General features: G+C 39.2%; 1 protein-coding gene across 1 annotated transcript in view; it reads left to right on the top strand.

The window, feature by feature from the left end:
* The window catches only part of unc13bb (unc-13 homolog Bb (C. elegans)), a 62,736-nt gene that overhangs the window by 6,353 nt on the left and 35,453 nt on the right, over nucleotides 1–20,930 (top strand). The window contains exons 2-8 of the mRNA XM_088011154.1: nucleotides 1,485–1,514; nucleotides 7,390–7,489; nucleotides 9,691–9,808; nucleotides 10,118–10,241; nucleotides 12,770–12,840; nucleotides 13,436–13,493; nucleotides 15,730–15,949. Coding sequence (XP_087867280.1) covers nucleotides 1,485–1,514; nucleotides 7,390–7,489; nucleotides 9,691–9,808; nucleotides 10,118–10,241; nucleotides 12,770–12,840; nucleotides 13,436–13,493; nucleotides 15,730–15,949 — 721 coding nt within the window. The remainder of the gene's footprint in view (nucleotides 1–1,484; nucleotides 1,515–7,389; nucleotides 7,490–9,690; nucleotides 9,809–10,117; nucleotides 10,242–12,769; nucleotides 12,841–13,435; nucleotides 13,494–15,729; nucleotides 15,950–20,930) is intronic.

A 20,930-nucleotide genomic window follows, 5' to 3' on the forward strand; every position in this document is an offset into this window, starting at 1 on the left:
AATCATTAACATCTCAGCAGGTTAATCTGCATTTTCTGCATTATGGCTGGAAAAACAGCAGCAAAGAACGACCCAAAGTTACCGATTAAATCAGTTGATACAGATCTTTTTGCACCACTATGGTGCTCCGTTTTTTCCACATTAAAGTTTCTCTGCCTGCTTATTTACGTCAGTGGAACGAAAGAAACAGTTGCAGATTTCTCTGCATTTTTGCCCCTCCATTAACTCATTTTACCTGTTGTCATCAGTGGAGATCATGTGAGGTTTCAGTCCTTTTTGCTCATTTTTGTACTTCCAGTTGGATTTCTAAAAACAACAAAAACGCTTGGAAAAAAAACAAAAAGAAAAAAGAAAACACCCAGCTGTTTTTTTTTTTTTTTGCCAAAAAATGTTTTTTGGTGTCTGGAAAATAAGCCATTTGAAAAACCTCCTAACGTAACGTCACTGCCCGTTACCTAGCAACCCCAGTAGAATTCCGCCCGTTACCTAGCAACCCCAAACAGGCACTTTGGGTTGGCGGCGTGGCCAGCAGCAGGTTGTTTGGATTTAAAGTGACAAGGTGCCATAAAACAACTAAAATCTCATTATATAATAATTATTTTTGTGTAAAATATGTAATGAACATGTTTTGTTTAGGCCATAAACCCATCCTAACCTGTTCAAGGAAGCACAGTGGGTTGCTCAGGGCACTAACTCAGAGAGGATGGAAATATGAAGCATCATTTAGTGCGATCCCTCTGTTCCCATCTGGCATGTCAGCCTGCAGAGGTTTAACACACAACCCTACCACAGCAATCAGCACTAATCCCCAACAAAGCTCCTCAAAATCCCATAAACGCTATTGTATGGATGCATCAGGGATAAAGATGGCAGGTCTGATAAAAAACTAAACAAAATGAACCAAAAGTCTCTTTTTTCCCTGTTGTTGTGATGTTTGTTTACCAGATGTTGTGTTTCGTGCTGCAGCTGTCTCAGCTTATGTTTCATGATTATGTTGAAGTTTGGGTGGTGATGAAAGGCTGGCCTTAATTCCCAGGAATGAAATGATAAAATCAGGATAAATTCTGAAGAAGAAAATCAGGCAGACATTTCCAGTTCTGAGTCAGACTCCATTTGGACCATTAATGCTACTTTTCTTCATTGTAGCTCTTCTGCTTAAAGGCTTTTAATTCTGAGGAACAGCTGATATTACTGGATCTGATCTTATTTCTGGTGGAAAAGTCTTTCTGTGGAGGATCCAGGAGTTTCTTCTACATTTTAGCTAAATACTCTGTTTGTCTTGTTTTTCATTCATTTATGTTTTATGCAACATACAGTTTAAACTAGATGTTTACAAACTTCACAATAACCATTTTGTTTCCCATGTCTGACATGAAATCAGACGAAACCTGGTATCTTTATAAAGAATGAAAAATCTGAGTTTTCTAGGTCTGAAATAAATAAGAATAATGATCTAATATTTCCTTTTTCTGTCTTTTCTCTAGTGAAAAAAGCCAAACTTCAAGGAGCACCAGGTAAGGACTTTCAGCTTAAATGAAGAATCAAAATGTTTCACATTTTACACATAAAAATCAAGTTGCGCTCAGTTTCTTCTTCTGAGGTTTTTCTGTTGTTTCCCTCAGTAGTTTTTGGTGCAGCGCCCCCAACAGGCGAGGAGGGGAACTGTTTTTTCAATTAGTTTGGTTCGTTTGACTCAATGCAAAGTGCAAATGGAACAAGTGTTACAATTTTCATCCCCTCTGGAATCAAATCTGCTCGACTATCAGGTGTGAAAGCATCTAGAAGTTGCGTCACTGAAGCTCTTGAGGTCTAGACTTGGCCACACCTGCTCTAAAAGCTCTTAATTAGTGCTGATTACCTTAAAGTAGGTGTTGTTGGATGTTGGCCACCTGCAGGTTTCTCATTTAGGTTAATCGGTTACATCCTGGCGAGTGAGTGAAAGCGGGTTGATGATGGATTAATCCTGCGTCCTTCAGCTGCAGCCAGGTGAGCTCAGCTCCTGGAGCAAATCCTCGCCCAACCTGAAGCCTGGCGACATTCAGGGAGGAGCAGCCAGGAGCTCCAAGTGGAAGTTATGATGTTTGACTCGCATCGATTGGAAACTTAATCATCCCTGCAGATGTTTGCATGTGCTAAGCTTCTACTTCTTCTTCTGCTATGAACTGCACAGCCTTCCTGTCCCAGAGCAAACATGAGAGATAACTCTGCTAATCCAGCGGCTCCCTGAGGTGTCAGGTTATCACAACAGACTCTTCTTTTAAGGAGTTAAGCCTTGAAACACTGTAAATGTTAGTTTTGCATTCAAAGATGTTTAATATATTTTCTAGAGGTGCTCAGTGATGCAGATTTAGAGAAGTTAAACAGTGAAATGTTTGCTTTATAGAACTATAGTCAGTCCTACATTCATTAAATGCAACTTTATAAATAAAATTAGCAGCAAAAAATGATTTTACTTGTGAAATTCAATGTAGAAAGTAAAACTTATGTTTTATATGAATTAATTCTAGACAGACAAAAATAAAGTCTCACAGTTTTGATGGTTATTACATACAGATGAGTATTGCAGCACATTAACGGAAAGTTGAGTGGAAGGAAATTAAATATACTGGACTTGTTTAAGGGTTGTGAAGTGACGTTCAGTCAAAAGTTTTCATAAAAATACTTTGTGAACGTCAAACGGACCAGAAACCGCTCCAAAAGCAGGGAATTCTGGGTAAATACAACCAAAACAAACATGCTAGCTAGCCAGCGCTAGCTGAAAGATGTCTCATGTTTTTTTTTTACAAATGACAAAAGAAAAATCTTCAAACCATTAAAATTTGACTCTACTCCATTTTTGTTTTCATTTTGTGAAGGAGGTTGAGCTCAGTGTCTTCAGAGGTTTTTGTGTTGTTTCTTTTGTTGGCTCTTGGTACAGCGCCCCCACAGGCGAGGAGGAGAACAGGTTTTTCAATTGGTTTGGTTTGTTGGTCACAGAGCAAAGTGAAAGTAAACGGCAGCAGCTGAAAATGTAACAAATGTGGCAACTTTGGTCCCAAATCAAGCCAGATCTTCTGGACTATCAGGTGTAAAAACAGATTTACTCTCAATCTGCTTATCAGAATTGCTGACTCTGCCTTTTTTCCCTGAGTCGTAGTTTTCATCCATTCAATCCCAGAACTGAACAATATTAGTGATTCTTGGCGCCGTCCGTCTCTTTCGTCATCATTTCCTCGTCTTAATCTTTATTTGCTCTTCTTAAGCAGACGTGAGGTTTTGGAAGACGATCTAAAGTTTACATAAGGTTGGTCTGAGGAATGTTTGCATTGTGCTGCAGCCACACCTGCCTGTCTTTTCCACCTGGTTTTGGGTCATGTGTTGTTCCTGAACGCGCCGGTCCGTTTGGATCAGAGCGTGACCTTGCCCGGGCCGCCGGCCAGCTGCCTCTGTTTCCACCGCCTGCTGCAGGAAACCGCGGCTCGATAAGGAAATATTCAGCAGCTGTTGGTGTTTTTCTTCTTCTGTTTTCCCACTGAGCCTCATTCTTCTCCTTTAACAGAAATGATTCGGACTCAGATCAGATATTTATGAATATAAACAGTTTAGATCCTCTTGGTGACAGCAGAGGTTTGACTGCGTCCGAATTGGAAATGTCAGTTTTCCGACTGCCTGAGTTTTTCCTCAGTAAATTATTGGGAAAAAAAACTTGATCAATAATAAATGAAGACATTTGACTGAAGCCTCGGGCTGCGTGGGAGGTTTATCTGATGACTGATGTCTGCTCTCTCTAAACATCGTCCTACGGTTGTAATCCCTCCGTGCGAACAAGCAGCAACTGCAGCTCCGCTTAATAATAAAACAAAAACACATTTTAACTTCTTATTTAAGTCACAATAAAAAAACTCTTTCATTTTCATGACACATGATTTGTTACTTAGGATTAAGTTGAGCTTTTCATCATGTAATAGTCTTCAGTTTTGGACATTTTGGCTCAACAATAAATTATTTTCACTGTAAATTTTTTATTCACTTTCAACAAAACTACACAGATTAAACTGGTGTTCTTCAAATGTTACATTTTCTAAGATTAAATGGTTTTTTAGGCATTAGCTGGTTTGTAGTTACACAAAAACAATCCTGAGCTGAAGAAATTTGAATATTATTAAACAGTAAATTTATTTCAGTTATTTAACTCAAAAAGTGGTACGTATGGAAACCTAAAAGTGCCATAATTAAGCATTTCCGTTTAACTTTTAGACGTGTTTCTGCTTCAACACACCTGAGGTTGTTGGATTTAAAGTGACGAGACGCCATAAAACAGCTAAAATCTCATGTGATGAAGACGTTTTGGTTAGCCTGTAAACCCATCCTAACCTGTAGTAACAGGTTGTCTTTAATGAAAATAGTCCCACATTTTTTGATTTTGTCCAAATAGTTATGTTTCCATCTAATTGTGAGCTTTTAAAATGTCAGAAAAAGGAAAATAAATGTGTATTATGTGTGTTTCCATCCATTGGTTTGGAGCGAATCATCCAGACTATGCAAGGCGTGAATTCAAACGAACAGAAACCTTTTCTCAGTTTGGTGCCTCTGGTAAGGCACAGAGCCACCAGTGGTCGGGAAAGTTCGCTACATCAGAACTTATTCAGCTGACGGGTCTGAATCTTTAACTCGTTTTCGTAAAAAAACAAAAACCATCTAAAGTGAGCAAAACTTTTTTTTAGTCATTTAAGAATTAGTTGTTTCCATCAACGAAATGCCCATTAAAACCCTTGATGGAAACACAGTTAGTGACTCATTTGCTGCAGAAGGAGTTTCATTTTGACTGGTCAGATGGACGTGTTGGTTTTTTCCAGGCGGATTTTGCTGCTTCCTCCTTAACAGAGCAGATTACATCAGCTGGATGGTTGGCGGCACCTGCTGTAAAAAGGCCCACAGCCTCTAAACGGCTGTTATCTAATCCATACATCCTCTTCCTGTTATCTGGTGCAGGCTGGAGTCGGCCCAAGTGAGGCACAAGGCATGAGCGATCTAATTAGGGACGGGCCGGAGCGTCCCCCAGGCTGCGTGTTGCTGCTACTGTCCGCTTCGGACGCTAATTAGGTTCATATTCTGTTAAAGTCGCCTGGTTACCTTCACAGCAGCTTTTGGTGTTTAAATATTATTTTTTTTAAGCCTTCCTCTCAGTAAAGTGGTGTCTGGATCTTCTTCCAGTGTATTTATCTGGCACCAGGGCAGGGTAAATGTTTTGGGGTGTTTCCGTGGGAACCAGGAACATCTTTGCTTAGTGCAGTCATGGGAGCAACAGCTGATTGTTGGCTTTTGTTTCCCAAAAACCAAAAGGTGGGTCTGATTAAACCTGGTTTTACCTTTACAGCCTGATTCCTGGGCAGAATATTGTTTTTATTTTAATAACTTGAGACCCAAACTAAAAATGCTCATTTTAATAGTTTAGACACCAAATATACTGTAACATGCATTAATACACACAGTGGAAAACATCTTGGCTCTACCACTGAAGCTAACATCCTCTGATTTTATTATCTCCACTTTTAGAGAATCAGCCAATCACAGCCAAGGAAAAATAAATGCCACAAACTGATTGGCTGCTTTGTAAATGCCAACCTATAGCGTGTCAACTAGCATTGATGCTAGGTGTCTTAGCTTCCCAACTTGCTTTATATTTATAATATATATATAATTTTCCAGACACCAAATACCATTAACTTATTGAATGTTTTTTTTTGTTCCTTTAATTTTTAGAAGCAGTAAAAACCAAAACAGAAGAACAACAATGTGCAAAACGGTGAATTTCATATAATATGTCTGTTTTAAGGAATAAAACTTTTTAAAATCCAGGCTAAAAACTCACCTGCTTTCAATTTGCTTTCAACTCGTAATCACTGGAATATTGACCAACACAAATGTGGCTTATAATTTACTGTTCTTGGGTTTTTGTCATATAAAACACTTTGAACTGCTGGACAACAAATATACACGTCAGGTTCTGCAGAAACTACTGAAGCTAACATTATATTACAGATATACAAGAAAAAACATTTAAGTAAACAACCCCTTTAATTCTTTTTTGTTTTTAATCAATCACGTTTATTTGTGAAACACATTTCAGCAATAAGATTAATCACCAGAATTATTGATTACTAAAATAATCATTAGCTGCAGCTTTACTTCTATCATAAAATCCTGATAAAACAGCTGGAAGATGCAGGTTTTTATCAGTTCAGGAGGTTTTTCTGCTCCTGTTAGCCACATGCTCCCCGTCAGAGCGGCGAGTAGTAGGAAACGGCCAGCAGCTGTGAGCGGGATGCTGCTCCCCGCAGCCTCTTCAGTCATCAGGAGCTCATGCAGCTCAGGCCTCCTAATCTCCTGCCCCTCCCCCAGCAGCAAACATCTGGCTGGCAGGAAGTCCACAGATCTCTGGGTGTGAAAACACACTCCGGCTCTCTGAGCTCGTCTCTGATTGGCTGGTTCACTTTGAACTGGATGGTTTCAGACAACTTCACCTTTGACCCAGGTGGATTTGAGTTCGGTTTTGATTGGGATTGGGGCTGACGGAGACCTTTAGCTGCACATCGACGGGTCAAGGGTCACCAGGAAACGGTCCAACATGGCCACATACTGCATGGTTATGGTTTCCATGGAAACTGTGAGGCGTTCATGAGAGGAAGTGGTTGAGGCGGCGCAAGATGAACGTTTGGAGGCGATAAGTTTGGTTCTGAGGAGATTAACGGGTCAGTGGCCTGGCAGAGGCAGAGTGATCTGCTTTCACTCTCAGTGGAACGACTGATCCTTCACCAGCTGATAACGGGACAGCAGAGCAGGCAGATCGGGTCAGTTTGGGTCAGTTTGGTTCGGTTTGGTTCAGTTTGGGTCAGTTTGGGTCAGTTTGGTTCAATTTGGTTCAGGTCGGGTCAGTTTGGGTCAGCTTGGTTCGGTTTGGTTCAGTTTGTGTCAGTTTGGTTCGGTTTGGTTCAGGTCGGGTCAGTTTGGGTCGGTTTGATTAAGTTTGGTTCGGTTCAGTTCAACCAACAGGTAAAGGTGAGAGATTTAGAGTTTCACAATAAGAGTTCAGAAGAATCTGTTAGATCAGGAAACAGAATCCATCCATCCATCCATCCATCCATCCATCCATCCATCCATCCATCCATCCATCCATCCATCCATCCATCCATCCATCCATCCATCCATCCATCCATCCATCCATCCATCCATCCATCCATCCATCCATCGTAATAATGGCCGACGTTGATATTTTCCATCCTTTTTGCCTCTGACATGTTTATAGACTCTCAGCGATACTCGGATCTGTGGCTGATTATTCTTCTCTTCCCGTTAATCTTCATCGTTACTCCACACAGAAATATTTCATATTGTTCTGTTTTGTTTCAGAGAAGTTCAACACCTACGTGACGCTGAAGGTCCAGAATGTTAAAAGCACGACCATCACGGTGCGCGGCGACCTGCCCTGCTGGGAGCAGGACTTCATGTTGTGAGTCACTAAACACGTCCTCACATTTATCAGAAACCAAAACAAATGTTCACTTATTCTAAACAAACCATTTATCAGAAACAAACCTTCACCAGGGGTCTGACTCGGCAATAAGAGACAATATGGCAGCAGCTCTGATACATGTTTTTTTGTTGACCTTTGACCTACTTTGGCAGTTATGCTGCAGCTGTTTATGCTGTGACTGGTTTAATTTTCTAAATTTTCCAATGGCGAAGCGTTTCCGTGGTGTTGACATGGCCACCATGTTGGTTTGCCTTGCGTCATTGTTTGTCTTTGCTGCAGTGTTTGTTTTTCCAGACCTTCATCTTCACTGATGTGTCGCCCTGAAGTGATTCGGCGTCTATCGGAGGCAAAACGTCGAGTTTCCAGCAACAAATCGGGTCAAATCCAGAAATTGATCCGTTATTTTCCAGGATTTTAATGAAAAACATTTTTTATTCTCAGTTCAGATTGTTTCTTTTTAATGAAATCCCGTTTTGTTTGCATGATCATACACACTAGAAGTATGAATGAAGTTATTCTGGAAAAAGAGAAGTTGAGGAGAGGAAATGGAACTGCTGCGTCACCCTTTCAAAATAAGAGCATGAATATAAACATTTTGCTACTTAAGGAATTCCTACTATTCATTAAATGCGACTGAAATCAGATTTGTTCGACTAGCTTACGACTCCAAACCGATGTTAGCATCCCACTGCAACTCGTTGTTTACAACAGTTAAAATGGCCGCCACTGTCTAATGATCAATAAGCTGAAGAACAATTAATTACGTCAATTTAATATCTGTTTAGCTATTTTAGGAAATATTTCTCAATAATGACTGCCGCTAATCCACTAATGATGGAGCTAATCTTTCGTTTAGCACGTTAGCATTTTTGCTTGAAACCCTTTAGCACACTTAGCTTCCCTGAAAAAAATCTTTCCAAATAATTTATAAAGTGCCAATTTGCTTTGTTGTTTTGTAAACAAAATGAAATCGGTGTCCGAATGGAAGATTTCATTTCAATTGAAGTCGGAGCTTTAGCATTAGCTTCCGCTAAGTACAGTGCTGATGTAGCTCATTTGCATTAGCATGTCTAATGTTTATGATTAACAGTTTAGTGTTAGCACAGCTAGCTTTTGGTTAGCAGTGCCCACTACTTATTAACCCTTCAAAATATCTTCACTGAAAAACAAAATCAACATTTTAAAGCTTTTTTCTTTAATTTTATTTTGTTACCTGATTATTTTTATGCTGTAAAACTGATATTGCCCTTATTGGTTATAAAGTCATTATAGTTTGAGATTCTGTTAAATAATCTCAAACTTTTATTATACAGACCCATTCAGTAACTTATTGAAAACGTCGTTTATTTTAATGAAACACGTTACATAGATTAATTAGTCTCAGTCTGGTGTTTTCCAGCCCTTATTTCTATTAATTATGATGATTTTCCACTTGCAGTTAATGACAACTTGACATTTAAAATTAGAAAATTACATCAGACCTTTTAAAAAAAACACTTCACATTATATAAACTTTGCTTAATACCATCTTAAATGTCTATTTGACAAAAGAGGCGAAGCAGAGAGCACATTTTAATTTGAGTTTGGTAATTTCTCCAAAATGCTCGTCTGTTTTTTACAGCGACAATTTAATAAAACATTTTCAGTTGCTTCCTGAGATGCTGTTTGGCATTAAAATGTGAGTTTTCTTGTATTAAATGATAAAACTGTAAACTATTGGTTGAAGTCTCCCAGTTTGTCCCAGTTTGATGATGGGATCTGCTGTTTATTCGTCTCAGCCTTTATCTCTGCACCTGGCTGCTGCGTCCCAATTATCGGCTGCCTTTGATTATCTTTTCTCGCATCTTCCTTTTGTTGGCTCTCGATGGTTCTAAACTTCCACATGCAAATGTCCCAGTCATGCAGCTCCTTTCAGAGTGGAGGCCCCTTTTTTATGCTGCCATCAAGCCCTTTGAGTAGCATGTTGAATGAGACGAGCAGGGGTGGACTATAGCAGCTAAAACACCACAGAAAGCATCTTTTGTTACAGCCTCATGGTAATTATGTCGAGATTTCAGCTCTTTTAAATGTTTTTCCAAGCAACAAAGCTTCCCCTTCTTTTATCTGTGACATTTTCCACCCAGTGCGTCAGGAAAACATCAACATTTCCCAGTAATACAGCTGTTTCTGCCTTCCAGTGAGATCAACCGGCTGGACCTGGGGCTCATTGTGGAGGTGTGGAACAAAGGCCTCATCTGGGACACCATGGTGGGAACGGCCTGGATCCCCCTGAAGAACATCCGCCAGTCTGAGGAGGTCAGGGCTCAAACTTACCTGGCAACAGATGACACCAGAGGCGCCGAATCCTGTCAACGATTTACTAAAAACCACAGAAACGAGTCACACAGATGTATATTAATGGAGAGGACAGCGGCTAATAGGCGCTACAGCTAGCTATAGCGGCTAATAGGCGCTACAGGTAGCTATAGCAGCTAATAGGCGCTACAGCTAGCTGTAGCGGCTAATAGGCGCCATAGCAGCGTCATTGTTTAAGCTTTCTGAAACGACAGCGGCTGATGACATCACTGCGGTTTGGGTGAAATGTTTTACCGTATCTAATCACAGGAAGGTTCAGGCGAGTGGATCTTCCTGGACGCTGAGGTTCTGATGAAGGCTGACGAGATTTATGGCACCAAGAACCCGACGCCTCACCGAGTTCTGCTGGACACGCGCTTCGAGCTGCCGTTCGGTGAGTCTCACCTCACATAAAAATGTTCAAATGAATCTGTTTTTACAGTGTCTTATCAAACTGTTGATCCCAAATTAATTAATTGATTTTATTGATTAACCAAATTCTTTGTTTTTGAAGATTTAAGTTTTGGAAAATCTAGTAGTGATTTTATTCTGTTTTTCTTTTTTTCTGTAATTGAACCCAAATGAATGTGTCACTTGGATCTTTCTTTTTAATTGTCACATTTTATTTTTTTGTATGAAATGCTGCATTTTACTTTATTAGTTTATTGCAATATTAATTTATTGCTAATATTATATTAATAAATCATTGATAATATTTGATTAAGATTCTCTGATAATTTTTTAAATATATTATAGATTATTATAAATTATTGAATAAATAATTTATTGCTAATGTTTTATTAAAATATCTTACGTTCATGGCTAATATTATAATTGTTTATTGCTAATATTTTACTACAAATAGTTTGCTCATATTTTGTAAAAAAAAAAAAAAAAGCTAAAATTTTATGTAACAGTTTTGGTAGTTTTTTTTTTTTAAAATGTTTATTGCAAATATTTTATAAAAATATTTTTTTATTAAAAATGGTTTGCTAATATTTTATTCAATTTTTGCTAACAATGTAATTAATTGTTCACTTCTAATATTTTATCAATAGTTTTTTGCTAATCTTTTGTAGTATTTTTAGCTTAAATCTCTTCCTGAGTCGTATTGAAATTACTCCTTTTCTTTTACATGACAAAAATATGCAAATCTCCCATCTAGATGAAAGCACATTTATATGCTAACGGCCTAGTTAAAGTCCAGACTTAAATACAATTTTAAAAAAATCAGCATCAAAACAAGAATATTAATATATTTGGAAACGTCTCTGTTAAAATCTACCTGATCTTGAGCTGTTTCTGGGAGAAACATGTCGGTTTCTAACGCAGGAACAACATATTGACATGGATTACAGAAAATCTCACATTTTTTATCTTTTTTTGGGCACCGTCCCATTTTTATCGCGTTGTGGTTTCATCGTCTTGTGGTTTCATCGTCTCGTGGTTTCATCGTCTCGTGGTTTCATCGTTTTGTGGTTTCATCGCGTTGTGGTTTCATCTAGGGCTGAAACGATTCCTCGAATGATTCGAGTACCTCGATTACTAAAATTCCTCGAGGAAAATTTACCTGCCTCGAAGCTTCGTTAATTTATGTTTTATTAGTTAGCGCACCGTGTTCCGGCCGGGACTTCATTTGCGTTGCGCGGAGCTCTCACTTCCGCCTCTGAGTTCTTGACAAAAGCTAAGTCTCAGCGGCATAAAGTCCAATCTTCAAGATTGGCCCGTGGGGATTTTATTGATTGATGATAATGCCCGACTTTTTATCGTTTTTGGGGAACCAATAAGCATCCTTAAAATGACTGGGGAATGCCTGGAGTACGGCAGCATTTCTCCTCCGGGGCTGCTGGTTGAAAGCGAACGGCGGGAAGAGCGCTGAGGTGAGCGGATAGCCTGAACAGGGCGGGCGGCTGAGTAGCTGATGCTTACCGTGTAAATGTAGCTTTACCGACGAACCGCACAATAAATTTCATATCCCGGTCTGAAGAAACGGGTGGCGGAGCGCATCGTACATGGCTGGTAGATGAGTTTCTGAGTGTGACCAGTGAAGGTGTCGTAAATATCCCGTATTGCTTCCCCCCGTGTTCGTCCCCCGGTCTAACGGTTCGTCAGTCCGCTGGTCTATTTCCTCCCCTCCACCCCATCTTACGTTCATTCGCCCCCTCCTCCCACTCCAGGCGGCATTTCCCGTATTTTCAAACCCAAAGCGTGACAGGTTAGGTGGCAAGGTGAGTTTAATTAATCTATTAAACTCACTGAAGATGAATACATAAACTAAAAGCTGGATTGTAGACATTTTTTATAAGCATATTTCTGAGCCTGCCTCTTTGTTATTAAATTCAATATAATTTCAGATTTTTCTATAACTTTTCTTCTGGTTAACTTAGAAAGTGAGTTATTATTGTTACAGGTTAGTTTTCTAAACTACAAAAAAGCAACTGTTAGGGATGCTCAAATATGAAAAATTGGACTGATATTGATATCTGATAGTAACACCGGTATTATGCCAGATTTACCAATATTTCATTTTATAATTTTTTTATCCGATTACTCGATTAATCGTAAGAATAATCGATAGATTACTCGATTACTAAAATATTCGTTTACAACAGCCCTAGTTTCATCGTCTCGTGGTTTCATCGTGTTGTGGTTTCATTGTTTTGTGTTTTCATCGTGTTGTGTTTTCATCGTGTTGTGGTTCTGATCAGATCAAAGCTGCTGCTCAGCGGCGCTTGGCGTCATTAAAGCTGCAGGTCGGCGTCTCTTTGAAGGCTTTGTGCCCTTTAATGTTCATCTGCAGCCGTGCAGCTTCAGCTGGGAATAATGCGAAGCTCCACTTCCTGTCGCTCACAGTTTGTTCCAGTTTATTTCACATACACTGTAAATAAATAATGTTGTGTTTTCTGCATTATTTACCTCCAGATATCCCAGAAGAAGAAGCCCAGTATTGGACGGGGAAGCTGGAGCGAATCAACATGGGAATCCATGATGAGGTAAAGTTCAGATAAATTCAACTTCAGATGAATTTGGTGGATTTGTTTTTTAGTTACCGACTGAATCCATGAAAACAATCGATCCCTCTTCATCACCTTCTGCAAATTTGTTTTTTTGTGTAAAATATGCAAATTGGTTACTAAGGAGCATCTGTTTCAATTTGCAATGAGAAAATACAACAAAAACAGTTTAAATAGTTCTTGTGGCAAACACTTTCTCCTTCCACTCAACTTTCCATTACAGTGTTTTGTTGTAAATATTGACAGATGTATCCCTATCTCTGGTTGCTTTTGAAGCAACGCTGACTGTATCTGAGTCCGGATAACTTTCTGTGAATACAGTTGGATAATATTAATGACATTGAAGCATATTTTTTTGGTTGCATTTGTCCATGATGGCTTTCAGAACATTAAATCCAGCCACAATAAGTGGCAACAACACATTTTCCATCCTCTTAACTTTCTAATATTATTTTGATGATATTAAAGTTAGTGAGATGCATCTTTAACTTCTGGAAACTTCTGAAACTTTTTAAATAATACTAAAAAAGTCGTTACAACCCTGCCTGATGTTTGGTTCTCTGCTTTCCTGTAGTTTCCTCTTCCAGATGAGGACCAGAGGGCTCCGCTGCAGTGTGCACCCTCCCAGTGTTGTGAGTTCCCTCTGTTCTCCTTTCAGCCACTAGAGGGCGTCAGATCATTTATTTTGAGCTTGGTTCTGCTGCTTGCTGTAATTTTTTACCAGAACCAATTAAACCTTTTTTATTACAGCTGTTCAGGTTAATGATGTGGAGAACTTTTTTTTTGTTTTGTTTTGGACTGAACTCTCATTTGTGATGTTTCACCAGGCAACTATTTCGGCTGGCCTGACCCACTGAGTATGTACCGTAACTTAATGGATCTCTTCCCTGGCCGACCCTCAACCCTTTGTGCATATCATAATATTCCTGAATTAAATGTCACCTACAATGTTTCCATTCATTTTCTTCATGTTTTGCAGTCGGATACATTTTTTCCTGATGTTTTCCTTGATGCCCACTGGCCCTTTCATTTCCCACCAAACTCTTTCTGCTGGATTATTATGTAAAATCAGTTTTATTATGAAAACTTTTGACATTAAATGTTAGAACTGAAATATTTTGAGCCTTTTGGAGGGAATGCTTTCCTGAAAGACTTCCCCTCTACAGACGGTGAGAAAATAAGAGATGCACCGATTCAAAAGGGCCAAGAAACGAACTCAATAGGAAAATTCAACTGCAGTACCACTTGTCCACCCAAAGAGGGCAGCACTGAGATGGTTTTAGCCCAGAATATTGCAGAAAAAAATTACACAAAAATGTTCAAATTTTAATAGAAATCTGCACAGAAACATAAAGATAACACCCTTAAAGACCAATTTATAAGGAAAATAATTTTAATTGGGGATTAGTTGCACTTAAAGAATGATTAAAATGTTTAAAATCTGAGGGATTCTTGTGTTTGTGGCAGGAAAATTTCTGCTTTCAGATTATGTTCTCCTTGCAGCCATCTGAGGACAGCAGGACGGATCTGTAATAACTTTACTGCCTCTAATTAAAAAGAGGGCGATGTCTTATTGTGGTTTCTCTCTGTTTGCCCAGATTGAATCACTTACACATCACACTAGGCTGCTCCTTAGTAACCATTCACAGCCCCATTACAATCCAGCTGCTCATTTAGCAGCAATGTTGCTCCTAAATCCTGTTTGTGGTTTGAATCAGATTAAATTTACTGTTATATTTACTGTTGCCTGTTTAAATCTTATTTTATCTGTCAAATCAAAGCAGTTTTTATTTGTTTACTGCATTAATGTCTCCATCCATTTTTTTTTCAGAAATTGAGGCTAAATAAACAGGCCCCATCCCTTTTTTATACTAATTCATAATTGTGGGTTTATTCCAAATTTTCCACAAAAATAATCAAAATTATTGGGTTAAAGTGATGCTAACTCCCACCAGCAGGTGGCAGTGTTTCTTCTACTACTTTACTGCCTCTGCCTTGTTTCATGTCAAGTTGTCGTCTGTGATCGATGTGACGAGTAACAAAAAGTCACATTTACCATCTTACATAAGCACAAACATTGCAAAATTCCTCACCTAGCAACCCCAGCAAAGCCCAGCTGTTACCTAGCAACCCCGGTGGAATTCTGCTCGTCACCTAGCAACGCAAACGCAAAATCTTATTTTTACCAGTTTCTAATGTAAATATCTTAGTTCATTTGAAATAAAACAAAACTAATTTACAAGTAACTTTGCAGCAAGACAAAGGAGCTTGTTTTAAATAAATAATTCATTAATATAACAAAAACATCTAAAAAGTATGAGTTCCACTGGCATATTATTTCACTTAACACATGGGGAAAATGTCTTACAATAAGTGAAATAATCTGCCAGTGTAAAAAGTACTTTTCTTTCAATAATAATAAGGAATTATTGACTTAAAACAAACTCCTATATCTTGTTGAAAAGTTATTTGTAAGTTAGTTTTTTTTACTTCAAGTGAACTATTTTCACTCTGAACAAAAATACTTGGTAAGGTTTTTGCATTCCTGTTGGTTATGCAGGATTCCCCCCTTCTACTTGTATAACTGCTCGTCTTTTAGCAGCCATTTTCACATAATCGTTGCGTTGGGGGCGTGGCCAGCAGCGGTTTATTTGGATTTAAAGTGACAGAACCCAGAAAACGGCTCATTCTGAAATGAGCAGACTAAATCTCATTATCTAAGAAGGATTTTGTGTAAAAAGAAATGCAATGAACATCTTTTGTAATGCCTGACAGACCTATCCTAACCTGTTTAAGGAAGCATAATAATTTAAACATTTAAAGATAATAGGTCGTCTTAGTTTTATTGATCGGATCTTCCTGCTGCAGCTTTGGACGACCAGGACAGCGCCGTAGACGACCGGGACAGCGACTACCGCAGCGAGACCAGCAACAGTTTGCCGCCTCGGTACCACACCACGGCCCAGCCCAACTCATCCGTGCACCAGTTCCCCATGGGGCCCCGCGGCGCCCAGCTGCAGCAGCCAGACTGCTGCACCGACTCGGTCCACAGCTTGGACCTGGACTACCGGGACCAGAGGGGAAGCAGGTAGAGCCGAGCATAAAAACACTCATTAAAAACACAAAGTATCTTTTGTCTAGTTTCTACTGCAAGTATCTTGGTACACTTTAAATAAGGCAAAACTAACCAGCAAGTAACTTTTCAGCAATATGAAGCTTGTTTTACGTCAATAATTCCTTAACATTGATAAAAACTTACTATTAATATGTCTTCAGGTGGTGGGACTACATTTTATGTACCAAATGTCTGTTTTCTTAATTAAAAAGGATTTTATTTGATTATCTGCATATTTTAATGTATTTCTAATATTGTATAAAAAGGCTTCAGTGGTTAAATAAAAAATAAAAAAAATAAATTTTTTAAATAAAAAATTTATAGACTGTCAAATTTTTATATGATTAATCTTGAGAATAATCGATTAATCAATTACTAAAACAATCGTTAGTTGCAGCCCTACTTTTCGTTAATGTAATTTGAAACAGCAGCTTTACTAATGACATTTTCACTGTTTGGTGAAAATGTAAAAGTTCTGCCTTAACTTGTTGCCATTAATATATTTTATTTTTGAGAAACTGAATTTTGACTTTTTATTAAATATGTAATAATAATCAGATTTAAATATTTTTTGAAATACATCACTTTTTATGTAATTTATCTGTATAAAATAAAACTTCAATTATATTCTAAATTATCAAGATGCAACTTTGATCCCTTAAGATTGGTTTCACTTTTAAATCAGCTGAAATGGCATCGTCCTTTTTCAATTTGGAAAGATTACTGAGCGATATTATCTGGCAACATTAAAATTATTTTAAAAACCAAACAATTTTCAAGGGAAACTTTGAATATGCAGTTTTTAGACCATAGAGAAAAGCCGTTGGTGCTTTAGATTCATTTGCACCAATGAGAACGTAACAAATCTGTCTGCGCTTCCTGATAGCGAGCTGCTAATTCTGCTGCAGGAAAGAATAAAAAATGGGATTCCAGCCCTTTGTTAAATTTTGTCAAAGAATCTGTTGTGTTGCTTCGACTCCATGGGAGTTTGAAAAGCTTTCGAAAGAGGAAACCTCTCTGTGACGCTCCCACAGGGAGCGGGTCAGGGACTGAATCAGGCTGCTCTCTTTGGGGATTATAAACTTCTGAACCAAATGCCGTATGCTGGTGATTTACGGTTTAGAGCTGCTAACTGTGACATTTGTCCAGGCTAAATCTAAATTTGTTCAGGCTTAGACAAACATGGTGACACACAATCTGTTACAACACAAAAACAGAATGATAAGCCCTGCAAAATGCACAAAGAGGTGTAAATACGTAAATATCAGACCCTCCAGGATGTTGTGATGCTTTTTTTTTTTTTTTTTTTTTTTTTTGCAATTGTTACGGCAAAAAAAATTACTGATTTTGCAGCACCTTTAGTTGGAATTGCACATTTTAAGTTTTACTATTTTTGTCTTTTTGTTTCCTGAACCTGTCATCCTGCGGCTGATCTAATGTTTCTTTGCTTTTTCTAATGATTTCTTTTCAGTATCTAGAAAACAACAGTGAGAACAATGTTTGTGCAGAAATTAACGAGGATTTGGTTTATTCAAGCTTTAACTAGCAAGAGATGAAAAATAGGTAACAGCAACATCATTGGTATTCTTGTTAACAAGCTTAATATGATATGCTGGCATGGATTAATCATCATTTAGCTAACATTATCTGCATACAGCAGCTCACTGTAAAAACATAATATTTTTGTATAATTTGAAGGGTAATAACTTAAAAACAACTTTCCAGCAAGATACTGAAACTTGTTTTAAGTAAATAATACTTTAATATTGATTTTTAAAATATTTCCCAGTACTAGTACTTTTTATCAATATTAAGGAATTATTAACTTTAAGCTGTGGAAAAGTTACTTGTAAATGAGTTTTGTCTCATTTCAAGAGAACTAAAATACTTGTACTAGAAACTAGACCAAAAATTATGCATATTCTGCGATTTCAGTAAAACATCACACAACTTACTTGGTTGGTTTGGAGGAAAACTGCAAAGTTTTTTGCATTTGTCACACAAACTTTCATCTTTCGAGTTTGGAGTCCGTGAAACAGAAAGTTTAATTAGAAGGAGATTAAAGGAATTGATCAAAATTCATCCGAGCTGCAGCAAAACCTCCTGGAGGAACTGAAATATGTCTTTAAATCATCTGTTTTCTGCTTGTTTTATGATGGTGCTTTTATTTCTCTACCTTTGCATGCAGTTCTTCCTGTCTTAATGTCTTCTTTTAATCTTACTGTCTAACTTTTGTGTTTTTGTCTTCAATTTTTCTTTTTTTTCATTTGCTCCCCCTTTGTCTTTCTATCTTTTCCCATCCTTTCCTTACTAAGATCTTTAAACCAGAAGGGAAGAGTTAGAATAATACCTGTAGATTCAGGCATGGGGTTTGAAGAGTGGGAAAACAAATACAAGGGACGACCAAAGCCTCAGCTGAGCGACTTCTTGGATGACGAGGAAGACACCGTAATCTTTCGAATGGGAAGACCTTATCCAGAGCCGACGAGAACAACAGTCAGCCAACCTCATAGCAGTTTTGGGGCTGCAACTTACCCTGAAAGCTACGACACCATCGACCGAAGAAGAAAGAAAAGAATAACAGACCCTGGAGCGCTTCTCCATAAGCAGGCAGAAGAGACGTCTCCCGATCGTCTTGCAAAGCTTCCGGAGAAAAGAGGGGAGCCGTTCCTGCGACAGGTAGCAGAGATGCAGGAGGAAGAGGAGCGGTTCATGACTTCATCATGCCTCAGGCCGTACAAAGATGGGCTTCTCTACAAAACAAGGATGTGGGCAAAAAATGACCTGGATAACACTTTGGAGAACTACGTAGCATATAAAAAAGGGTGTGATCCTCGACCGAGAGCGCGGTTTGACTTTGAATTTGACTGCGGAGATGCTCCGTACCCCCCAGCTGTCGATAAACATACTAATGACTTTATGGCTGGAGACTTTTATGAGCAGCATCACAAGGAGCGGCATCCCAATGAGGGCTACATGGAGTATCCCCAGGGTCTCCGTGAAAAGAAGTGTGGCAGAACTGGAGGATGGGTTTCTGAGGCGATACTTTCCCCTGTAGAGGAGCCGATTGACGAATATGTTGACCCGATGGATGAGTTGCAGTGTCTTGTTGAAACGGTCTCTGAATATCTCGCTGAAAAAGAGGAGGAAATTAGTAAATATGGTTCCCTTCCCAAATCAAGCAAGTCGAGGCTATCGTCTCTGGGTAGCAACCGGACAGATTCATTCGGAGAAGATCAGAGTATTTCAAAGGACTGTAAAGGAGAAGCTGATTCTGATCAGGGTATTTCAGGTGTGAAGAATGCAATGAGTTCATTGTTTTGCTCCATCACTGACAAAGTTGGAGGAGGAATCAAACAGCCTACACCGGCTCCACAACCTGCACAGTCTGGCATAACGCGGCTTCTATCCTTTATCCCCACAAAGGCAAACAGCACGGCTCCGGTAGCAGTCGTATCTCCGGTAGAAACCTCTCCCAGCAAGTCCTTCAGTTCTCTGCCTCAGAACAAAACGCGAGTCCCACAGGAAACAGGAAGTGCTACTCGAACCAAACGAGAACATTCACCCAACATTCAGACTCAACCGCAAACTACAACAGGAAACTCAGTTATGGAAAAACTGAATCCTTTAAAGCTTTTCTCAGGAGGTGAAGTTCAAAGTTCTACTGAATCCAAGCAAGAGTTTGAGTCTAAATATTCCCAAGCAAAGATCCAATCTGACGGAAAGTGGGATGTTAAAGCCGTTCATCAAGGTAAACAGTCAATGACGGACACTGGTGCTATGAAATCAGTGAGGTTAGGGAATTCAGCTCATGACAACTATTTGGTGCAAAATCATGACAAGAATTTACACTGGAAACAAAATCCAAATATTTATCAGCAAAATTTAAATCCTCCAGAGCCTCAGAAGTCTACTGACCAAACTGCAAACACAGGATTTTTTAGCCCTTTCAAGAAATCATTGAGTTCACTGATTACACCAGTCGTTCCTGGTCCACCTCCAAACGCTCCTCCTGTGGCGGTTTATCCAGTGTTTCGATCTAACGAGAATCCACAACCACAGAAACCGGTGGGGAACCAGCCACTAAGTAGCAAGCCAAAATTGCCTTTTGTCCCCTCAGAAAATGTTCCTACTCAGCAGTGTCCAAAACCAGAAGGAGGTGTGCTCTCTGGTTTTTTGAGATTTTCGTCCACTGAAGATGCTGGTGCCTCTATGAAAACACAGAATTACCCACAAGAATATCACGATACAGCTTCATCCTACGCCACTTCCACCGTCCAACAGGAAAACACAGAGAAAGGATGGTTTTCCAGCATGTTTAACCCCTCGCCCAGTCCTGCTGGTCCAAACCAGAAGACTAATGTTCATCCTCAGAGCAGCAGAGTGCCAACTGACCGACAACATACCTCAAATCAGAAGCCAACAAGAACGCCACAAAACCCTAATCAGCCTGGATCTCAGCATTTTAGCACAACTCCTTTGAGAGGCAGCTCAGCCGAAGACATTTCTCAGATGGGCTCTAGTCAACCCAAACAAGGACTGCTATCTGGACTACTTAATCTTGGTTCTAGTAGTGACTTGTCTGGCAATCCATCACCAAAAGGCAATATTCCCTCACACTCTAGCTCCCAACAAAGTTTCACCACTCCCCAAAAAGGTGGCCTTCTCTCAGGACTATTGAAGTTTTCATCGACAGAAAATATATCACAAAACGTACAGCAGCAGCTGCCTGAGGCTGAGAGGCAAAGGGAAATGCGTAGCAGTAGCCCTGGACAGCAGCAGACATCGGGCGAAACTCGGCAAGTACAACCTCAACAGAGAGGCTTGCTTTCTGGCTTACTAAAATTTACCTCCACTGACAGTAATTCAAATTCTCAAACAGTTCCTCAATCTGGCAGTGATCAACATCAGCAAGCCAGCAGTGTGCAGGAAACTCAAGGACTAAGTGGAGGTC

This window comes from Poecilia mexicana, unplaced genomic scaffold, assembly GCF_051168715.1.
Source record: "Poecilia mexicana isolate PSO_F unplaced genomic scaffold, ASM5116871v1 scaffold_12, whole genome shotgun sequence".
NCBI lineage: Eukaryota > Metazoa > Chordata > Actinopteri > Cyprinodontiformes > Poeciliidae > Poecilia > Poecilia mexicana.